The sequence below is a fragment of the Bubalus bubalis genome, chromosome 14 (genome assembly GCF_019923935.1).
Source record: "Bubalus bubalis isolate 160015118507 breed Murrah chromosome 14, NDDB_SH_1, whole genome shotgun sequence".
Taxonomy (NCBI): domain Eukaryota; kingdom Metazoa; phylum Chordata; class Mammalia; order Artiodactyla; family Bovidae; genus Bubalus; species Bubalus bubalis.
Window position 1 is genome coordinate 66,186,494 of NC_059170.1, and position 21,559 is coordinate 66,208,052.

Below are 21,559 nucleotides of genomic sequence, written 5' to 3' on the forward strand. Positions count from 1 at the left end.
GTTTGTCTAGTCAAGGCTATGGTTTTTCCAGTGGTAATGTATGGATGAGAGAGTTGGACTGTGAAGAAGGCTGAGCGCCGAAGAACTGATGCTTTTGAACTGTGGTGTTGGAGAAGACTCTTGAGAGTCCCTTGGACTGCAAGGAGATCCAGCCAGTCCAATCTGAAGGAGATCAGCCCTGGGATTTCTTTGGAAGGAATGATGGTAAAGCTGAAACTCCAGTACTTTGGCCACCTCATGCGAAGAGTTGACTCATTGGAAAAGACTGATGCTGGGAGGGACTGGGGGCAAGAGGAGAAGGGGACGACAGAGGATGAGATGGCTGGATGGTATCACCGACTCGATGGACAGGGAGGCCTGGTGTGCTGCGATTCATGGGGTCGCAAAGAGTCGGACACGACTGAGCGACTGATCTGATCTGATCTGATGGTTAATTTGTGAACCGATGGTATCCTTTGATCATTAAAAAAAAAACAAGTAGTTCCTTAATTGTAAGCTAAGAATGTTTCATTAATTATGTCTTTTCATTCCTTTTCTATATTTGGATTTATACTGAATTTTTTGGTCTCAAGTTTTATGTGGCCAAATGTACTGATATTTTCTAATTTCCATTTTTTTGGAAAGATCTTCTAAACATCATACCACTCATCCATATTTTCTTCTAAAATATTTAATGGTTTTTATTAAAAAGACTAAACATGTACTAACCTGGAGTTTATTTTGGTGATACCTTGAGATGTATAGTTACTTCTTATCAGTAATTGATTTTTCCCAAACCATTTATTAATAATACATATCATTTCTCATTGATTTGTGTAGTTTTGTTATATTAATAAGTTCTCAACTCTATATTTTCCAGTAATGTGCTTATTCACCATCAGGGTATTATTTGAATCTTAAGTAGGCTCAGTAGGAGTCTTAGTTGTGGGTATTCTAGGCAGCAGCTTTCTAGAGGGCATCTGTTTCCATAGAAATTGGGAATGGGAAATCTTAGGTTTCCATTGCTTGGGGATCCAGACAGCATTTGACGAAGGAGATAGAGAAGTTTAGAGATGACCTAATGACTCCTTGAGTATCTTGGTCCTTACAGAAACACTAGGGTAAACCAAATCTTGACAACCTACCTGAAGTCCTGGTGTGTAGTTCTAATCTCCCTGCAGCTTGGTAGTGGCTTTGACCCTCATTCAAGGCTGCTTCAGGAAGTGTCAAGAGTCTTTTTCAGATATCACTATAGTTTTTACTGGTCTCATAGGTCACCCTAGAGAATACTGTGAAGGCAGAAGACAAAAGATAATTTTTTGGTTGGGCTATTGTAGGAAGCAAATGCTTGGTGATCAAGAATTGATACCAGTCACATACACCAAAACCATTTGGTGTGGCTAAGCTGGATAGCCCTGAGAAATATTTTTTTGTTTTCATTTTTGTTCATTGCTCTTTCATCAGTGAAAACGCTGTTCTGGAACATCATTTCAACAGGGACCCAGCCTCTCTTCAGAGTTCTTTGGTGCATTCCAGCAGCAATTTCTGCTGAAGGTCTGAACACTTGGCTTCTGAGTCACTAATCCCAAAAATTTGTTGTTAATTCATTCAGTCTACAAAGAACAAAATGACATTTAATGGCCTCTGAAGAATAAGTGCGTAAATTAATTTGTTTTGCTGTAAAATAAGGCTGCCATACATTCAGATTTTGCTGGTGCATCTTGTGCAATGGAGGTATCTGTTCCTTTTAAATTTGGTTAATCAAAAGTCTTAAAGTCATTAACTTCAAATCATTAACCAATGGAACAGGAACTTGGTGAGTTTTGGGTTAGCCTGTTTTCTATTAACTTGTGAGCCTGCTTCTGCTTCACCCACAATACTAGGTTTAGTCCAATTGTAACTACTGGATCAATAACTACGTCAAAATAAGTTTTGGTATGTTCACCTGTTCATGCCAGTATGGATTCAACCTGTTTTGCTTTATTTCTAAGAAATGGAATAAAGATGGAAACACACAAGTTGCAGACAGATGGAAACAAGAGAAAAGATTTAAAGTTTGGGAAATGTTAAAGAGGATGGAACAAGTATAGAGCATAAGATGCCTCATAAAAATGGAGTTGATAATATTCTGCAAGGCCATTATGATGATTACACACACTTCGGAGTGGGAAATAGATTTGGGTGAACAAATGAACAAAGAGATTATTAAGAGGAAACAAAAAAGATGTCCCTAGAGTCAGACACAGCTGAGTGCACACACACACAAATTAGTTAGCAAATTACTGAAAAATCTGGCTAATAGGATTTTAGTGAAATTTAGCTATATTAAGTGTTTTTTAATTTGTTGCAATGGTCTTACACTTCAGTTTTTTAAAAAGCCCATCTTGTTTGCATTTGCTTAATTTTTTACAATCTTGCATATTATCAGTATTACATCTTTCTGGTGAAATCTATACCAACAGTTTGTGCCTTCCTTAAGTACCACCAGAAACTCAACTCTTTCTTCCTACGACAAGATTATAATTTTAAAAGTTCTTGATTCTGGTTGTCAAAAGAATACCCAGATATCAAAACAGTAATCATTCATAAATTATAATGAAAAATCATGTACCATCACAGTAAAAATTTTAAAAAGCCCAGATATAAATACATCAAGAAGGGTATAGGATTTACATTAAAAAAAAAAAGCTTCCAAAGGTTAATGAAGGACATAAAATAGGACAGAGACATAACAACTACCTGGATACACTGATACAAGTGATTGTCAAGTTAAAATTATTTCTCTTAACCTAATTAATGCAAATTTCACTGAGAATTCTCTTTAATTGGCATGGTGATTAAACAGTCATCTCAATGGCAAGCCACTCCAGTACTCTTGCCTAGAAAATCCCATGGATGGAGGAGCCTGGTAGGCTGCAGTCCATGGGGTTGCTACGAGTCAGACGCGACTGAGCGACTTCATTTTCACTTTTCACTTTCACACAATGGAGAAGGCAATGGCAACCCACTCCAGTGTTCTTGCCTGGAGAATCCCAGGGACGGCAGAGCCTGGTGGGCTGCCGTCTATGGGGTCGCACAGAGTTGGACACGACTGAAGCGACCTAGCAGCAAATAATGTAGAAATAAACATTGCAAAGAGAATGCTGGAAAGGACAAATAAGGGGAGGAACTTTGGACCTATAAAGGATATTAAAATATATTTTATATACTACCTACGCTAGAAGCAGCAGACCATTCAATGGAACAGAATGGAAAACCCAGAAACAGAACATCAGAGTTAAAAAGTGGTATTTTAAACTAGATGAGAAAAGATGGATTATTTCGGACACATGAATGATAATTTTTTTAAAAAGTTCTCAAATGTTACACTGTGCTCCAAAATAAATCCTGGGTTTGTTAGCTAGTTAGAATAGGGAAAAGGAGTCCAAAATGGCGGTGGCTAAAAAACAATGGAGAAGCCCGCGAAAATAGAACAAAGGAAGGTCAAAGGAAGGTCCAAGGACTTGGGTGAGGGCTTCAGGTAGAACAGCACTCCTGACTAAGCCCCATTTGCATAGGGCAGGCCCAGGGGGAAGAAAAAAAACATGAGCTAAACAGCCGAGAGCTGTGACACTCCGAGGGGGCTTTAATGTCTGTCACTCCAAATCTTTGTTGTGTCGAGACAAAGAACCGAGGAGCATACACTCACCTGACAGGTTGATTAAAGATTTGGGGAAGATATAAGCAAAAAATTAAAATGAAGAAAATGTGTAGATGGAGGATCAGAGGGATGCAGAAACGCGGTTTCGTTTCATCTGGAGAAGCTGAGTTCAGTTCAGTTCAGTCGCTCAGTCGTGTCCGACTCTGCGACCCGATGAATCGCAGCCTGCCAGGCCTCCCTGTCCATCACCAACTCCTGGAGTTCACTCAGACTCACGTCCATTGAGTCAGTGATGCCATCCAGCCATCTCATCCTCTGTCGTCCCCTTCTCCTCCTGCCCCCAATCCCTCCCAGTATCAGAGTCTTTTCCAATGACTCAACTCTTCGCCTGAGGTGGCCAAAGTACTGGAGTTTCAGCTTTACCATCATTCCTTCCAAAGAAATCCCAGGGCTGATCTCCTTCAGAATGGACTGGTTGGATCTCCTTGCAGTCCAAGGGACTCTCAAGAGTCTTCTCCAACACCACAGTTCAAAAGCATCAATTCTTTGGCACTCGGCTTTCTTCACAGTCCAACTCTCACATCCATACATGACCACTGGAAAAACCATAGCCTTGACTAGACGGACCTTTGTTGGCAAAGTAATGTCTCTGCTTTTCAATATGCTATCTAGGTTGGTCATAACTTTGCTTCCAAGGAGTAAGTGTCTTTTAATTTCATGGCTGCAGTCAGCACCTGCAGTGATTTTGGAGCCCAGAAAAATAAAGTCTGACACTGTTTCCACTGTTTCTCCATCTATTTCCCATGAACCTGGGAGTTGGTTTCCCCTAAATTTGCACGTGATAATACCTGTTCCACAATTTCTGGAACTATGAAAACAGTTTTCTGTAGTTACACTTGCTAAATTTCGCTGGTCCAAGAGAGATGTGGAAAGGAATAAATAAGCTGATGGGTAAGTAGATGTAGAGTTGTTGTTGTTGTTTTTTAGAAGAGCCCTAAAAAAGCTCTGGGGGACAGGCTTTCAGCATCCTGAAGCTCCTCACCTCTCCAGCAAAAACGCCTTTCTCACCTGCTCTATCTTTTGTTAAGCATCCGGAAACGCTTAGCCAACTGGCACAGTTGATTGAAAAGTGCCTAGCACCGCCCACAGTCAATCTCAGATTTGAGCCTCCGGGCCTAGCACATGCGCACTGGGCAGTATGGCTCGATAAGTCTCTGTGCTTACACCCGGGAACGCCCGCTTCCGAGGCGCGCAGGCGCACTGTGTTTAGCCGTGTCGCTTAGCTACGACTCTTTCTGGACTGAAAGATTGGAAACCGCGGAGCTTCCCAACTGGGATATTGTGGGGGAACTGCTTAGGCTTATCTGTAGCATTAGTATTGGGTTTCGGGGACAGTGAAGAGCCGAGGGAGAGGTGAGGTGTGTTTGAAGCCCGTGGGCTCTGTGATGAAGAAGATTTTTGGCTTCGGGAGTAAGAAGGGCGAGTCGCCCTTAGGCTCCTCCATCAGTCCGGGGAGAGACGGCGGTCATAGAATCAACCTCCAGCCGGGGTATCGCATCCGAGACAAGGACCTCGGAAAGATCCACAAAGCTGCCATTGTAGGGAACGTAGCCAAAGTGCAGCAGATTCTGTTGCTGGGGAAGAATGGCCTGAACGACAGGGACAAGATGAACAGGTAAGCGGGGTGGAAGGGCCTGGCAGAGGTCCCTCCTGTGTGTTTCCTCTCCAAGGCTCGTGGACACCTTCCTGGGATCCAGCGCCCTGCAGACTTTATAGGCAGCAAAAAGGCTTAGCTCATTTAGGACCCACTTATAATTTCCCTTATAGAGCACTTTACTGATAAGTTTTGAAGTCATTTAACTGAATGTCGGTAATCAGAGTAATGAAATGAAACATAAATAGTATCTTTTTTCCCCTTCTTCATCTTCCTTTTTATTTGTTATTATGCATGGGTTAGCATGATGTACTCATGAGTAAGAGCTCTTAAGTTATATAGCTTTCAAGAAATCTGGAATCTCCTGGCTCTCACATTTTTTTCTCATATAATTTATGAAAATACTTCTTTATATAGGATCGCCTATTGTGGATCATGGCAGGGGACAGATTTCTGATGTTGTTAGCATCTTATTTTTAATGTACACATTTTTATAACTTAAGGTTATATATTATAGAAAACTGCATAGTGAACAAAATAACTCCCATGCCAGATCAACTCCTGGATTAAAAATTTTTAAGATACAATTCAATATCTGTTTTATATCAGTGTATGCCTAGGTATATATTTTCTTTGCTGAAGGACCTCAGAAGCTTTGAAGTAGGGAGCTGGCTGTGTCCTTGAATAGGAAGACATTTTCTTAGGATGTATGGTCTTTCAATATTTAAACCAAATCAACATATTTTGGTTTTAAAGATTTTGGGTTACATATGCTGTCTTTAATTGTTGTGATGAAATTAAAAGTTTTGTATAGTAGACGAAGATTTGCCCTTCTAGATGTCAAAATGTGCTGTAAGTGCCCACAAAATATTAATTTACTAACAACTGAAAAGATAGATAAATGAATGGAACAGAATATAAACTACCCAAACACCCAAATATATGTAAGAATTTAGAACTTGATACTGGTGATATTTTCTATTAGAAAAGATAAATTATGTGTAGATGGTGGAGAAATAACCTGGTAACTATTTAAAGAAAAGTAACTAGATTTTTATCTCACAAAAAAGCTTCAGATGGAGTGTGGATCAAAAATTTTAAATATGCACAGTGAGAAAAGTACCAGAAGAAAACACAAATTCCTATTTATACATGTTTTGTGTGTGTGCTGACAGAGACCTTTTTCTTTCTATTTCTACTGGTTCTTAACCTTAATTTTTTTTTTTAATTGGAGAATAATTGCTTTACAATGTTGTGTTGCTTTCTGCTAAACAACATCTGCTAAACAACAAATCAGTTGTTAAGTATACATATATACTCTTAGTCCTGAGCCTCCCTCCCACCCCAAAGACCTTTCTAAGAAGGATTTCAAAAGCAAGAATTCTGGAGTTTCCTGAGTTTCGGCACCAAAAAAAAAAAAAAAAAAGGAAAAAGAAATATGGAGGTTGATTTAACAAACAAAAAACTTACAACTCTCTGTAGATCAAGCTGTCTGAGGGAAGTCAGAATAGTAGACAGGGCTTGTCTTTCTGGCCCTAATAGGAATGTGGCACAGATAAGAATTTCTCATTTATAACTTTTTTTTAGAATTCTTTTGGGACTAGTATCCTCTGACGACTTTCAGCCTTTTCAGAAGTCAAGGGAATCTTGGGAATTCCCTGGCAGTCCAGTGGTTAAGACTCTCTACTGTGGGCCTGGGGTTGGATCCTGGGGTTGGTGGGGGAATTAAAATCCTGCAAGCTATAAGGATATATTATACAACATAGAGAATATAGCTATATCTTTTAATAACTTTAAATGGAGTATAACCTTTAAAAATTGTGAATCACTATGTTGTCCACTATGTTTCTCATTTATAACTTTTTTTTAGAATTCTTTTGGGACTAGTATCCTCTGACAACTTTCAGCCTTTTCAGAAGTCAAGGGAATCTTGGGAATTCCCTGGCAGTCCAGTGGTTAAGACTCTCTACTGTGGGCCTGGGGTTGGATCCCTGGTGGGGGAATTAAAATCCAGCAAGCTATAAGGATATATTATACAACATAGAGAATATAGCTATATCTTTTAATAACTTTAAATGGAGTATAACCTTTAAAAATTGTGAATCACTATGTTGTCCACATACATATGTATGTATAAAATATAATAATATACAATATACATCATTTATACTTCAACCTTAGAAAAAAAGACCTTACGGTAATTAGATGAAGAGGAAAAATGAGAAATAAACAAAAATGCTACCAATTATAGCTGTAAAGACGTGAATTATAAATTTCATCCCAATGTCAGAGACGTTCAAAAGTAATAAAATGAGGATATTAAAATCAGCGAAGTACAGTGTTGTCTCTAATATTCAAAACGTATTTGCAAAGGATGTGTAATAACCTTTGACTTTATTGAGATGTTGTCCTTGTAAGATAATAGTAATAAGTATGATAATATTACTTAGCAATTACTGAGCCGTTATCTGTGTGAGGAGTGGTTCTAAATCCTTTCCTTGGATCTCATTTAGCATCATGGTAGTGTTCTGTGAGATAAATACTGCTCTCTCTCCATTATGTTAATGAGGAAATGGAGGTACAGAGAGGGTGAGCGACAGCTAATAAGTGACAGAGTGCAAGTCAAATTCAAACTGAAGTTGAGCTGAATCTCGAGGTCATGCTTATTCTATTCAAGTAGGTTCTTTCATTAATGTGGTCAGAAGAGCTAAAACTAATATATAATGTTCTTTCTCCAGAAGGAAATGAAATATTTGTTTTAGAGGGATAGAAATAGCATGCTATTGAGTGTTTTCAATCACAGGAACAATCGTTTGTTTTGAAACAGTAACACTACAGTTTCCTGAAAACTCCTCTTGCTTTCATAGGACTGCGCTCCACTTGGCCTGTGCCAATGGCCATTCAGCGGTGGTCACTCTGCTCCTGGAGAGAAAATGCCTGCTTAACCTCTGTGACAATGAAAACAGGACCGCGCTGATGAAGGTATGGGGCAGCGAACCGTGTCCACACAAGGTGGATGTGATTTAACTACTGAGACTAAAGTGAATTCATCTCATTTAGATATAGCAAACCAGTGAAGCTTGTGGACTGTTTACTTTGAATTCCTAGAATTTACACTCTGTTTCTTGGCACAACACTGGCAGGCCGTAGAATGCCAAGAAGAGGAGTGTGCGACTCTTCTGCTGGAGCATGGTGCCGACCCAAATGTCATGGACGTCAGTGGGAACACCGCTCTCCACTATGCTGTCTTTTGCCAGAATATATCACTCGCAGCAAAGCTGCTTTCCTACGACGCCAATATAGAAGCCAGGAACAAGGTATAACTCAACTAACTTTATTTACAAAATATTTGTGAAGCATTTTTTAAATCTACAACTGTTTTACTTCTAACAGTATGTAAATAGGTAAACTGAATAGTGTCCATCAAGCCCTGTTACCATGGAAACAACTCCAAGGCCAATGCAGGGGTGGGGGATGTATGTCTGTGTCCACAGAAAGGACAAAGCTCTGTCTCCCAGCCAGCCGTCTACCCCAGAAGGAAGATTTCCCATCAGAACGTGCCCGGGAGTGGGTGGTAGACTCAGAGCCCACAAATGATGAAGGCCTGGGGGGAGTGAAGTGATGTGAGGAGTGGCTGCTTCCAGGGGCTCAGGGAATGGGTGCCCCTGGGGTGGGTGGGAGGAGGAAGGAGACCCAGTGCCCATGAGGGGGAGCCGGGTGAGTGCAAGTGGGCCTGGGAGGCAGCAGGCCTGGAGCCCTGAGCCCTCCAGGACCCTGGTTCTGAGATCTGGCCAAGAGGGTCAGGTCATGTTTGACTCCCAGCAAGGCCGTTCACTTGTGCTGGTGACCGCTTGGTTCACGATGTACACCTCAGGGTCTCCCGGGCTCAGCCCTGGGGAGCTGCTTGGTGGGGTCGCAGCTGTGCACGTGGAGCTGGTGATGGCGAAGCCGCCCCTCCTGCTCTTTCTCCAGGACACACGTGACGTCCTGCAGCTGCAGCCCCGCCAGGAACTCTCCCCACTCTCACAGGTGGGCTCAGTTTTCCGTGTTTGGAAGCTGCAGCCTTCCCTGAGTTAAAATATTTTGAAAGAACTTAATTGTCTTAAGATTTCACTTTATACATATTTCTGAAGAAGTATTAGAGAGTTAAGCATTCATTCATGTGTTTATGGCAGATATTTGTGGTAACACTGCACTTGTTAAAGGTAAAGCTTTCCAAATACTGCCCCCCACTGAAATTTTTTTGATTGGCATAAAAACACAGTAAAGCAAAATTTGCCTTAGAAATAGACTTTGTCTTAAAACTCAAACATAACATAAACATTTTACAACATAATAGACATCTCGCTGTTGTTAACAAATTCCTATTTTATGAAAAAAATGATTTATATAAAAATGATTTCTCTCTTTTTGCCCAAGGCTTAAGAAAGTAAAGGAAGAGGGAGAAGGTGAGAGCAGGTGAAAAATATAGGTCAAGTTGGAATTTTGGCCGTTGGGAAATGCCAAAAAGAGGTTTTTTTTTTCTTTTTTTTAATATTTATTTATTTGGCTGTGCTGAGTCTTAGTTTCACCATGCAGAATCTGGTTTCTTGACCAGGGATTGAACCCAGGTTCCTACACTGGCAGCCTGGAGACCCAGCCATTGGACCACCACAGACGTCCTGAGATTTTTGTTTTTGTCTTTTTTTCCTTCAGTTTATATATTTCTGTAAGCTGCTTTTCAGTTTTCAGGGATAATAGTTGTTATTTTGAGAAAGAGTGTGAGTGGATGGTATAGTAGCCTATATATCAAATTTAGGAAGAATTTGAGGAAATCAGACTGGCAGTGAACAGGTGGTGATTAAGAGGGAAGTAAGAGAGAACAAAGAATTAACTGACATCTTATCCTATTCTGGCAGAAACAGCCACTTAGGTAAGAGTCTAGACTCTGCTCTCCAGTCTAGAATGTCTTGATGGAAAGTAAGTAGTTTATAAATAATGAGATCAGGTTGCCTTTTGAATTTACTAGTCCCTGTTCTGGAGAAGGCAATGGCACCCCACTCCAGTACTCTTGCCTGGAGAATCCCACAGATGGAGGAGCCTGGTGGGCTGCCATCTATGGGGTCACACAGAGTCCGACATGACTGAAGCGACTTAGCAGCAGCAGCAGTAGTCCCTGTTCTGCCAGTGTTTACCTGCTGTTTGGATGACTTATACCTCTTACACCTTTTTTATTCAAATCCTCAAGTAAGAGAAGGAATTGGCCCTGTGGGTAAGAGATGAGACTGGAGTGGTTCCTGTGCTAATTCTTGGCTAGATTGTGCTGGTGAAAACCACAATCGCTTAGGAAAACTTATAAAAAAAATTTACAAGCCTAGGCTGTTCCCTGAAGATTTTGATGGAATAAATCGAGGAAGGCCTGGACGTGTGTATTTAGAACTGTTTCCTTGAGATTTTGACACGATCTGTGGTGAAGAACTGTGGACTGAATAAGTGTAATTTCTAAATGCACCTATCTCAAAAATAAGTAATCTCTACAAGAGTTGGAGTTTGATCAATGCTAGCTACTTCCATTAGCTCCTTCCTTTGCAACAGTATTAACCTGACTTTTTCTCTGCCTGTGTGATTAAGAAGTTAAAAGGAATATTATTGGCAATATCTATTGGCTTGAATGATAGCTCCTTTTCCTTCCAACCACTAATTATTCAGTCGCACTCAGTTCAGAGATTTGCTCATGGTGAAGTCAGTTCATCTGTAGAGTCTGACCCTTTCAGGATTTTGCACCTTCTGTTTTCATCCAGGTCATTAGGTCAACAGATGTTTGTTACCAACAGGGTTTTCCTGATTACAGTAATAGTAACTCATGAGCCTTCTTTTGGTGTCAGCTGCAGGACAGACTCTTCCAGTGTGTCTGTTAGATTCGCTGAGCTCTGGCATAAGCAAAATGAGAGCTTTAAATATCAAAACCCATGAAGTTAGTAACAGTATAGATGGGAATTGTTTTGATGATTTAGTTTAAGCAGTCTTAGGAACTCAATATCCACTTGATTAACAATCTGGAGGAATTCTGGAGATAGATTGTAGTTTCAACAGGCAGTGGAAACATTCTTGAAGTGGAATTATGATTTTTAAAAAAATTATGTTTAATTGAATTATGAGCCTTAATAGCAATTTTTATAATGTGGTGGGCCTACTTTTTGTGAAACACATGATATGAAGAAGGTACGGTTTCACATACAAATACTTGCTTTATTCCCACCTGTTTGGGAACAGCAAATGTCAAACCACAAATGGGCCATTGACCAAGCATGGCCCTTGGATATGTTTAATTTACCTCCGCAAATTGAGTCAACATTTAAAATTTAGGAGACTCATGCAGAGGTCTGCATTTCAGGCTTCTCAAAGAACCAAATCTGGTCCCCCTTGAGCCCATTCTACTGTTTGGTCAGCATGCAGAGGCTGCCCCTTCTGTACGGAGCATGTGTTCTCGGGTTTGCTGGCCTTACCTGGCTTTTTCACTTACTCAGGTCACCAACTTTCCCTCCATAAACATTTGAGTTTCCAATTCTTGTTTTATAGTTTATTTTGATAATAATTTCAAGATTTTAGAGACACTCTAATTAATCTGTAATTGATTTCATATTTTAAAAGAATTTCTTAAGAATGAGATTGAATTTTTCAAAGTAGAAATTATTAGTTGGTGTTTTTGGGGAAAAAAAAAAAAACTCTTTGCATATTCATATAGAGAATAATATTCCCATTGGAATGTCTGTAAACCTTGTGAGGTTACTCATCATCATCCTTGGATCGGTTATACATGCTACAGATAATAATATATATTTCTGCCTCAGCATTGTTCCTAAAATATGCTGTTGATTTAGTAGTTAATTGATTCTCTCTGGAGGAGTGTTGAGAGTAGTAATAGAGCAAGTGAATACTATGATATCCCTGATAAATAGTATGGTAGGAGCAAAGATCCTTGAAACCAGTAAATGTTGGAAGTGAGTGTTAGAGAATGACTCTGTGGTTCGTCTTTTGAAGAGGTAGAGGAGGAGCATTTTATTTATCATTTTTTAAAAAGACATATTTGACTGCACCGGGTCTTAATTGTGGCACATGGGATCTTTAGTTGAGGCATGTGGGATCTGGTTCCCTGACCAGGGATGGAACCTGGACCTGCTGCATTAGGAGCCGGAGTCTTAGCCACTGGACCACCAGGGAAGGCCCAGAGGAGGAGCATCTTCGAGAGAAAGAAGGTGCACAGGGGGACAAGGTTTCCTTTTAATTGCTTTCTGAATTCTGTGTTTAAGCTCAGAGAATCTATTGCACGATTTCAAAGTTCAGCTTTGAAATAGGTTAACTGTGTACATTAGAAACGGTTTTCCATATTTTACAGGATGACCTCACACCGCTGTCACTTGCTATGAGGGAAAGGAAACAGCAAATGGTGGAGTTTTTAGCAAAGAAAGAAGCAAATATACATGCGGTTGATAAGATGCAAAGGTACCATTCTTTTTATTTTTAAAAACCTTTGTGTTGTTCTAAGGTGGTAACATCAAGATTAAATTAGTAAAAGGACTAATTTGTAATCAACACATCATTAGGCAGATAGAAAATCAGTTATTCTGACTGAGAATCATAAACAACAATATATAGCAGGAATAGATCAGATCAGATCAGTCGCTCAGTCGTGTCCGACTCTTTGCAACCCCATGAATCACAGCACGCCAGGCCTCCCTGTCCATCACCAATTCCTGGAGTTCACTCAGATTCACGTCCATCGAGTCAGTGATGCCATCCAGCCATCTCATCCTCTGTCGTCCCCTTCTCCTCCTGCCCCCAATCCCTCCCAGCATCAGAGTCTTTTCCAATGACTCAACTCTTCGCCTGAGGTGGCCAAAGTACTGGAGTTTCAGCTTTAGCATCATTCCTTCCAAAGAAATCCCAGGGCTGATCTCCTTTAGAATGGACTGGTTGGATCTCCTTGCTGTCCAAGGGACTCTCAAGAGTTTTCTCCAACACCACAGTTCAAAAGCATCAATTCTTCGGCGCTCAGCCTTCTTCACAGTCCAACTCTCACATCCATACATGACCACAGGAAAAACCATAGCCTTGACTAGACGAACCTTTGTTGGCAAAGTAATGTCTCTGCTTTTGAATATGCTATCTAGGTTGGTCATAACTTTCCTTCCAAGGAGTAAGCGTCTTTTAATTTCATGGCTGCAGTCACCATCTGCAGTGATTTTGGAGCCCAGAAAAATAAAGTCTGACACTGTTTCCACTGTTTCCCCATCTATTTCCCATGAAGTGATGGGACCAGATGCCATGATCTTCGTTTTCTGAATGTTGAGCTTTAAGCCAACTTTTTCACTCTCCACTTTCACCTTCATCAAGAGGCTTTTTAGCTCCTCTTCACTTTCTGCCATAAGGGTGATGTCATCTGCATATCTGAGATGAATATAGCAGGAATAGATAGCAGGATTCATATTCCTTTATCATATTGACTGATGTCATATGCATCTTGTTCTCTTTTTTTTCACTGATCTTGTAGTCGCTGAGGGATTTCATATTAGTTTTATTGGCTTTAAAAATATGGATTCTGCTTTTTTAGTTTATCTTATAACACAATATTGAATTTCTTAATTCTTTTATAATAATTGTTTAATCTCTACTTTGTATATACTTTTCCTTAAAATTGCATACTGAACATAAAAGACTTGATTTTGTCTTTTGGATGACTCTTTGCTTTAAATTACTTTCTTAGAAGAATGCTGATGTTATTAGTGACAACTTCTTAGTTCTCATACGTATGTTTGTAGCTCAGCCACTGTTGCAAAGCACCAGCATCCAGTTCTGGCAGCTGGGCCTTCTAGCCTCCCCCCACACTCAGAAACCTTATGTGGAGCCCACGTGTAAGCCTAGATCTAAACCTCGATCTTCACAATGAGGTGTCCATTAAGGCTGTTATTTATCTTTTCTGCTAGCAGATACCAGTGCGGACCATTTTAGGCTGTCAGGGAGGTTCAAGTGCTCCTGCAGGGATTGAGCAGACTTCTCTTTCTCCTTTATTTCTAGACCTGAACCTCAAGGTGGCTTTCTGTCCTGGTGCGGGGCGGCACCTTTTCTTAGGTCATAGGTTCCCTGTCATCCTTCCCAGAGTAGTGAGTGCCAGCTTGCCTGAGAGTCCATAATGACGATTGGCCCCTCATGAGATCTGTTTCCTATAACAATGCAAATCTTCCAGAGGATTTATATGTGCTTCAGCCTTAAATGTTTTCAGTGAAGTGAAAGTGAATGTCCCTTAGTCATGTCCGACTCTTTGTGAAGCCATGGACTATATAGTCCATGGAATTCTCCAGGTCAGAATACTGGAGTGGGCAGCCTTTCCCTTCTCCAGGGGATCTTCCCAACCCAGGGATCGAACTCCAGTCTCCTGCATTGCACTGGGATTCTTTACCAGCTGAGCCACAAGGGAAGCCCTTGTTTTCAGAGTCTGCCTCATAAGGAACTCATTCACCAGAAATCCCTAAGTCTCAAGTAAGTTAGTTGGAATTAAGTGAGGTAAGCCCTGTCCCTGGAGAAGGTAATGGCACCCCACTCCAGTACTCTTGCCTGGAAAATCCCATGGACAGAGGAGCCTGGTAGGCTGCAGTCCATGGGGTCGCTAAGTCGAAGACTGAGCGACTTCACTTTCACTTTTCACTTTCACACATTGGAGAAGGAAATGGCAACCCACTCCAGTGTTCTTGCCTGGAGAATCCCAGGGAAGGTGGAGCCTGATGGGCTGTCGTCTTTGGGGTCGCACAGAGTTGGACACGACTGAAGCGACTTAGCAGCAGCAGCAGCAGCAGCAGCAAGCCCTGTCCCAAAGAAAGGCAATGCCAAAGAATGCTCAAACTACTGCACAATTGTACTCATCTCACACTCTAGTAAAGTAATGCTCAAAATTCTCCAAGCCAGGCTTCAGCAATATGTGAACCGTGAACTTCCTGATGTTCAAGCTGGTTTTAGAACAGGCAGAGTAACCAGAGATCAACTTGCCAACATCCGCTGGATCATGGAAAAAGCAAGAGAGTTCCAGAAAAACATCTATTTCTGCTTTATTGACTATGCCAAAGCCTTTGACTGTGTGGATCACAATAAACTGTGGAAAATTCTGAAAGAGATGGAAATACCAGACCACCTGATCTGCCTCTTGAGAAATCTGTATGCAGGTCAGGAGGCAACAGTTAGAACTGGACATGGAACAACAGACTGGTTCCAAATAGGAAAAGGAGTACGTCAAGGCTGTATATTGTCACCCTGTTTATTTAACTTATATGCAGAGTACATCATGAGAAACGCTGGACTGGAAGAAACACAGGCTGGAATCAAGATTGCCGGGAGAAATATCAATAACCTCAGATATGCAGATGACACCACCCTTATGGCAGAAAGTGAAGAGGAACTAAAAAGCCTCTTGATGAAAGTGAAAGTGGAGAGTGAAAAAGTTGGCTTAAAGCTCAACATTCAGAAAATGAAGATCATGGCATCCGGTCCCATCACTTCATGGGAAATAGATGGGGAAACAGTGGAAACAGTGTCAGACTTTATTTTTCTGGGCTCCAAAATCACTGCAGATGGTGACTGCAGCCATGAAATTAAAAGACGCTTACTCCTTGGAAGGAAAGTTATGACCAACCTAGATAGCATATTCAAAAGCAGAGACGTTACTTTGCCAACAAAGGTTCATCTAGTCAAGGCTATGGTTTTTCCAGTGGTCATGTATGGATGTGAGAGTTGGACTGTGAAGAAGGCTGAGCGCTGAAGAATTGATGCTTTTGAACTGTGGTGTTGGAGAAAACTCTTGAGAGTCCCTTGGACAGCAAGGAGATCCAACCAGTCCATTCTAAAGGAGATCAGCCCTGGGATTTCTTTGGAAGGAATGATGCTAAAGCTGAAACTCCAGTACTTTGGCCACCTCATGCGAAGAGTTGAGTCATTGGAAAAGACTCTGATGCTGGGAGGGATTGGGGGCAGGAGGAGAAGGGGACGACAGAGGATGATTTGGCGGGATGGCATCACTGACTTGATGGACGTGAATCTGAGTGAACTCCAGGAGTTGGTGATGGACAGGGAGGCCTGGCGTGCTGCAGTTCATGGGGTCACAAAGAGTCGGACACGACTGAGTGACTGATCTGATCTGATCTGAATCCCTGTCCAGGACTTGCCAGTATCCATTCCAAGAGTAGGGTTATGTCTTCCAGGTGAAAAGAAGATGAGTGTGGAGATTAGACATCATTCTCAGAAAGATCTGCTGGTTCAGAGTTTGAGCAGGTAGAGAAGGAAGAGTAGTGGTCCAGGCCAGGTCTTGATTGTGATTAGTTTTCTGCTCTTGGTGTAATTAGCTTCAATAATTGGAGACAATTATGTTATCTAATGTAGTGAGTTTATGTATTTTATAAATAAATTTAGGTTCAAATTATATAATAGCTGAGATTCTCTAACTTACAAACCACAAAGAACAGCTAATCACCATAACTAACAGTTTCCTGCAACACTTGAATGTTAAAGGTATGAAAAAACACATGTTAGATTTTATTTGGAATTCCAAAGTAGTTCCAGCAATAAAGGTCTAGACCAAATTATTCCATTCTTTGACTGTTTCTCCAAGCATTTTGGGGGGCATATTATCTCAGTAAAGCCTCTTAATCCCCTGTGAAATAAGGTAGTAAGATCCCAGTTATGTAGAGGAAGACTTTGAATTGAGAAGTAACTTCTCCAGAATGACGAGCAGTTGGTTACAGAGCTAGGATTTCCGAGTTCAAGAGAGTTTTCATATGCCAAGTTAACTCTAGTTATTTTACTGAGCTATACTGCCCTTAGTTCATGAGTACTTCATTTTCCTTTTCGTTCTCCTTTAATTACATGCTAAATAAAAGTTTTAGAACTTAGAAACTTGAAATGTATGGGACAGTTGAAGTTTTGATATTATCTGTGATATTTTCTGAAATAGTCTAAGACTTTGGTAGTTGTTTTTCATATTGGTGTTAAAATATTACCACATTTTTAATGCATAGCATTCGCCAACTGATTTCTGAGTATAAAGAAGAGAGACCTAAAACTCCTCCTGAAAACAGCAACCCAGGTAAGTCATCTGACAATGAACTACTCTTGGTGATTCTGCCATAGATAAAATAGGAATGAGCAACTTTTAATGATGAAAGAACAATGAAAAAGCATATGTAATTTCATGTGTATATTTTTTAAATTAATTTCTTAATAGTCTAGTATTCCGAATTGTTTAAGAAGTTAATTGTACAAAACTAATACAATTATGTAAAGTTTAAAAATAAAATTAAAAAAAAAAAAAGAAGTTAATTGTAGGGAAACTTAAAAAATCAGAGACTGTATTATCTTAAAACAAATTCATGTATTTAATCATGGCCCCTAAAATCCTGTATTAGATTTTCTTGTAGATAGAAAAAACTTTTTAAGTTAGTATGATGTATATTTTCTGTATAATCATATTATAGCAAATTAGACTTCTTATAAAAGGGGAACTTTAATTTTTACAAATGGTTTGCAGTTTGTAAATGAATAGTTAGTAGTTCCTGCTACTGCTAAGTCACTCCAGTCGTGTCCGACTCTGTGCGACCCCATAGTAATCTCACTAAAAAAGTTACCATTGTTACAACTGGGAACCTCAACAATAGCTTCCTGGTAGGATACCAAATGATAAACAATAAGAACTGCAAAGCTGAGCCAGTGTGCAGCATACCAGGAAGCGATTATTTTTGAAAGGTACCTACCAATAGTACAGAAGACAGAAAAGCAGTGCCTGGTTGAGAACCAGTTATTTTGCTTATTGTTGCACCAACAAGGTCTCTATTACTGACTTCATTCCTTACAGATCCAAGAAGAGTGAGATAGATGGACTTCATTAGAACCAGATGTTTTCTTCTGTGTGTTGGATAATTATCACGACAGTATAGTTTTTTTAAGAACAAGATGTTCTCTTGCCATTAGTTAAAAGATTATTGTATAAAATATTCACATAGATCAAATTGGGACTCTGCAGACTCTAATAAAAGCACAAAAACACGTCACATTAACAAAAACACCACCATGGCCCCTCGATGTGGCATCTAGCACATTGCACAAGCTGTCTGAGGACACCTTTAACTTAGTAGACCTCTATCTAATCAAAGAGGGCTTCCCAGGTGTCTCAGTAATAAAGAATCTGCCTGCCAATGCTGGAGATGCGGGGTTGATCCCTGGGTCGGGAAGATTCCCTGGAGAAGGAGAGGGCAACCCTCTCCAGTATTCTTGCATGGAAAATCCTATGGACAGAAGAGCCTTGTGGTCTATAGTCCATGGGGTCGCAAAGAGTAGGACATGACTCAGTGATTTAAAAACAACAGCATCCATCAAAGAACTTCTGTAGATTGGTTTTTTGTTGTTGTTGTTTTTTGTTTTTTTTTTTTGAATTTTTAAAAAAACTTTATTGGGGCAAGTTGATTTACAATGTTGTGTTAGTTTCTGCTATACAACAAAGTGAATCGGTTATACGTATACATATCTCCACTTTTTTAGATTCTTTTCTCATATAGGTCACTGTATTGAGTAGAGTTCCCTGTGCTATAGAGTAGGTCCTTACTAGTTATCTATAACTTTGATGGTGATTTTTTTTTTTTTTTGGTTTCGCTGGGTCTGCGTCGCTGCATGAAGGATTTCTCTAGTTAACAGTGAGCAGGGGCTATCTTCGTTGCTGTGCACGAGCTTCTCATTGCGGCAGCTTCTCGTCGCCGAGCACAGGCTCTGGGTGCACAGGGTTCAGCAGCTGCAGCACGTGGGCTCAGCAGTTGGGGCTTGCACACTCCAGAGCTCAGGCTACTCTTGTTCTGGCACATGGGCTTAGTTGCTCCTCTGCCTGTGGCTACTTCCCAGACCAGGGACCAAACCCGCATCCTCTGCATTGGCAGGTGGATTCTTATCCACTATACTACCAGGGAAGTCCTCTTTTTTATCTGTAGTAGTCCGTATGTCAACTCCAACCCCCCAGTTTATCCCTGCCTGCTCCCCAAAGTTCGATATCTTGACTGTGAATTTACACAACATAATTATATAGAATTACACACACACAAAGGTGAAATCTGGATAAGCTCTGTGGATTGTACCAATGTCATTTTCTTGGGTTTGATATTAGTTATTTGAGATGCTACCAGTAATCTCCCTGGTAAAACATTTTTTTTTTGGAGGGGGGGGTAACATCCTCCCAGTCTGTAATTACCTGCAAAAAAAACTTTAAAAAGTCTATCAGAGATGCATAACAACGTATTTACAGATTACATGATATAGCTCTTAGGTTTGTTTTAAAATATATTCTAGTAATTAAAAAAATAAAACAGTAGAAGACATAGATGAAACAGAATTGAAGAGATGTTGCTAAATGTTGAAGCTGGGTGAATAATACATAGGGAAAACACTAGTTTTGTGTTTGCAGACTTCCCAAATAAAAAATTTTAGACTTTTTATTTAGCTTAGGACTAAGCCTAACTTACACAGCCTTACTCAATGCTGTAACTTTTCCATACAAATTGAGTTCAATGCTTGTAATTGTTTCATTCACAAAGTTTATTATGACCTTTTATTGCTGCTAAGTCGCTTCAGTCGTGTCCGACTCTATGCGACCCCATAGACGGCAGCCCATCAGGCTCCCCCGTCCCTGGGATTCTCCAGGCAAGAACACTGGAGTGGGTTGCCATTTCCTTCTCCATGTAGATTGGTTTTACACGTTAGAGGAGACACAGAGATGACATAGAGTCTTGGTCTTCAATATGCGCAGAATAGAATAGAGTTGTCCCTGGTTAATTTCTGTATTTTTATAAACAAAATTTTCAAAGAAAACATTCTTATTTATTTGTTCATTTGTTCACTGAAGAAATCATTGTATGTCTTTTATGTACTAAGCATTGTTCTGATGTCACAGAGTGCAAACATTTAAAAATCACTGCCTGTGCCCTCTAAGCTCAAGCTTGCAGGACTCCTTGCCCCATGGAGTCACTGCATGTGAGTCATCCCTCCAGCATCAGATCACGACGACACATGTGAAATGTTGTCCAACAGCACCAGAGTCCATCACTCCCTCCCTCCTTCCATCCCTCCCCTTGTTGATCAGCTTTGGATCTGATGATGTATGCCTTCAACCTGAAAAAGCATGATTTCTATCAACATTTGTCATATAATGGGGAGGATTGATATACTGATATCCCTCACTAGTACACAGCACTGTTTGGGTCATCGTGCTCTTTGTGGTCCAGATACTCTTGAACAATGGAAGGACATAATCTCAGGAGATTATACTTTTAAAATATATTAGTGTGAGTGTATGTGTGTGTGTGTGTGTATATATATATATATATATATATATATTTAAAACTCTAAAAAAAAGTTGAGCTTGTGTGTGCCCTACTGCCTGCTCACCACTACAAGTCTAGTCCCCGTCCTCACCACCCAGTTGACCCCCTTTACCCATTTGCCCTCCTCCACCTCCCTTTCAAGAGATTATTCTTTCTAAACCTAGGCTCACTACATCTTTCATACTTCTCTTGCATCTGGAAAGAGGGCCAGGAAGACTTTGTTTCCTATGTTTTCCCACACTCTGAAGTTCAGCGCCTGTAGACCAGTCTTCCCTGTAATAGGGCGTTTTCATCCTGAACTGAAGAGCCAGAGAAGTTGTGTTATGTCCCAGCAAGACACTTGTGTTCTCTGTTCACTGCTCCAGGCAATGGAAGTCCAGAAATCCTGTGCTGTTTAAGCGTGCTATTGTCAGCTTATCGTACTGATTCTGTTAATGGTGTAATACCCTTTTCTATCGGTCTCCTAGAGTTTGGTTAGGATTATGGACATTTTAAACAGCAGTTCTTTCTTCTTTTTTTTGTTTTGCATTTGATGAATATAAAGGAGAGGAGTGATTCTTAGGCATTAATGGCCTGCGAGTATAGTACAATCACTATTCCCTCTGGTGTGGTCTCCAGGTATGATCCAGAAGGAATACTTTTAAGCAGAGCATCAGTCTTGAGGTTTTAATAGTCTGTATTTTTCTTTTGTTGATTTAAAATGTGTCTTACTTTTTTCTTTAATAGAGGATGAAAGTTCTGAAGAAGACTCTTTAAGCAGGTAGGATTTTATGGATGTTTTAAAATTGTATTTTTAAGTAAGGGAACACGGAGAAGAGAAACTAATGTTTGCTGAGCGTTCTACTCTGGGTTAGACACTGCATTACATGCTTAACATTTGTGACCTCATAGAGTCGTCACAGCAGC

At 40.3% G+C, this 21,559-nt stretch overlaps 1 protein-coding gene across 3 annotated transcripts in view; it reads left to right on the plus strand.

Annotated features, from left to right (window-relative positions):
- Nucleotides 1-4,865: 4,865 nt before the first annotated feature.
- The window catches only part of LOC102402714 (ankyrin repeat domain-containing protein 26), a 69,188-nt gene continuing 52,494 nt past the window's right edge, over nucleotides 4,866-21,559 (plus strand). For all 3 annotated transcript variants that reach the window (XM_025264457.3, XM_025264458.3, XM_025264459.3), the window contains exons 1-6: nucleotides 4,866-5,294; nucleotides 8,141-8,255; nucleotides 8,417-8,590; nucleotides 12,649-12,755; nucleotides 17,312-17,379; nucleotides 21,380-21,413. In XM_025264457.3, the coding sequence (XP_025120242.3) occupies nucleotides 5,065-5,294; nucleotides 8,141-8,255; nucleotides 8,417-8,590; nucleotides 12,649-12,755; nucleotides 17,312-17,379; nucleotides 21,380-21,413 (728 nt within the window). In that variant the 5' untranslated portion in view covers nucleotides 4,866-5,064. The remainder of the gene's footprint in view (nucleotides 5,295-8,140; nucleotides 8,256-8,416; nucleotides 8,591-12,648; nucleotides 12,756-17,311; nucleotides 17,380-21,379; nucleotides 21,414-21,559) is intronic.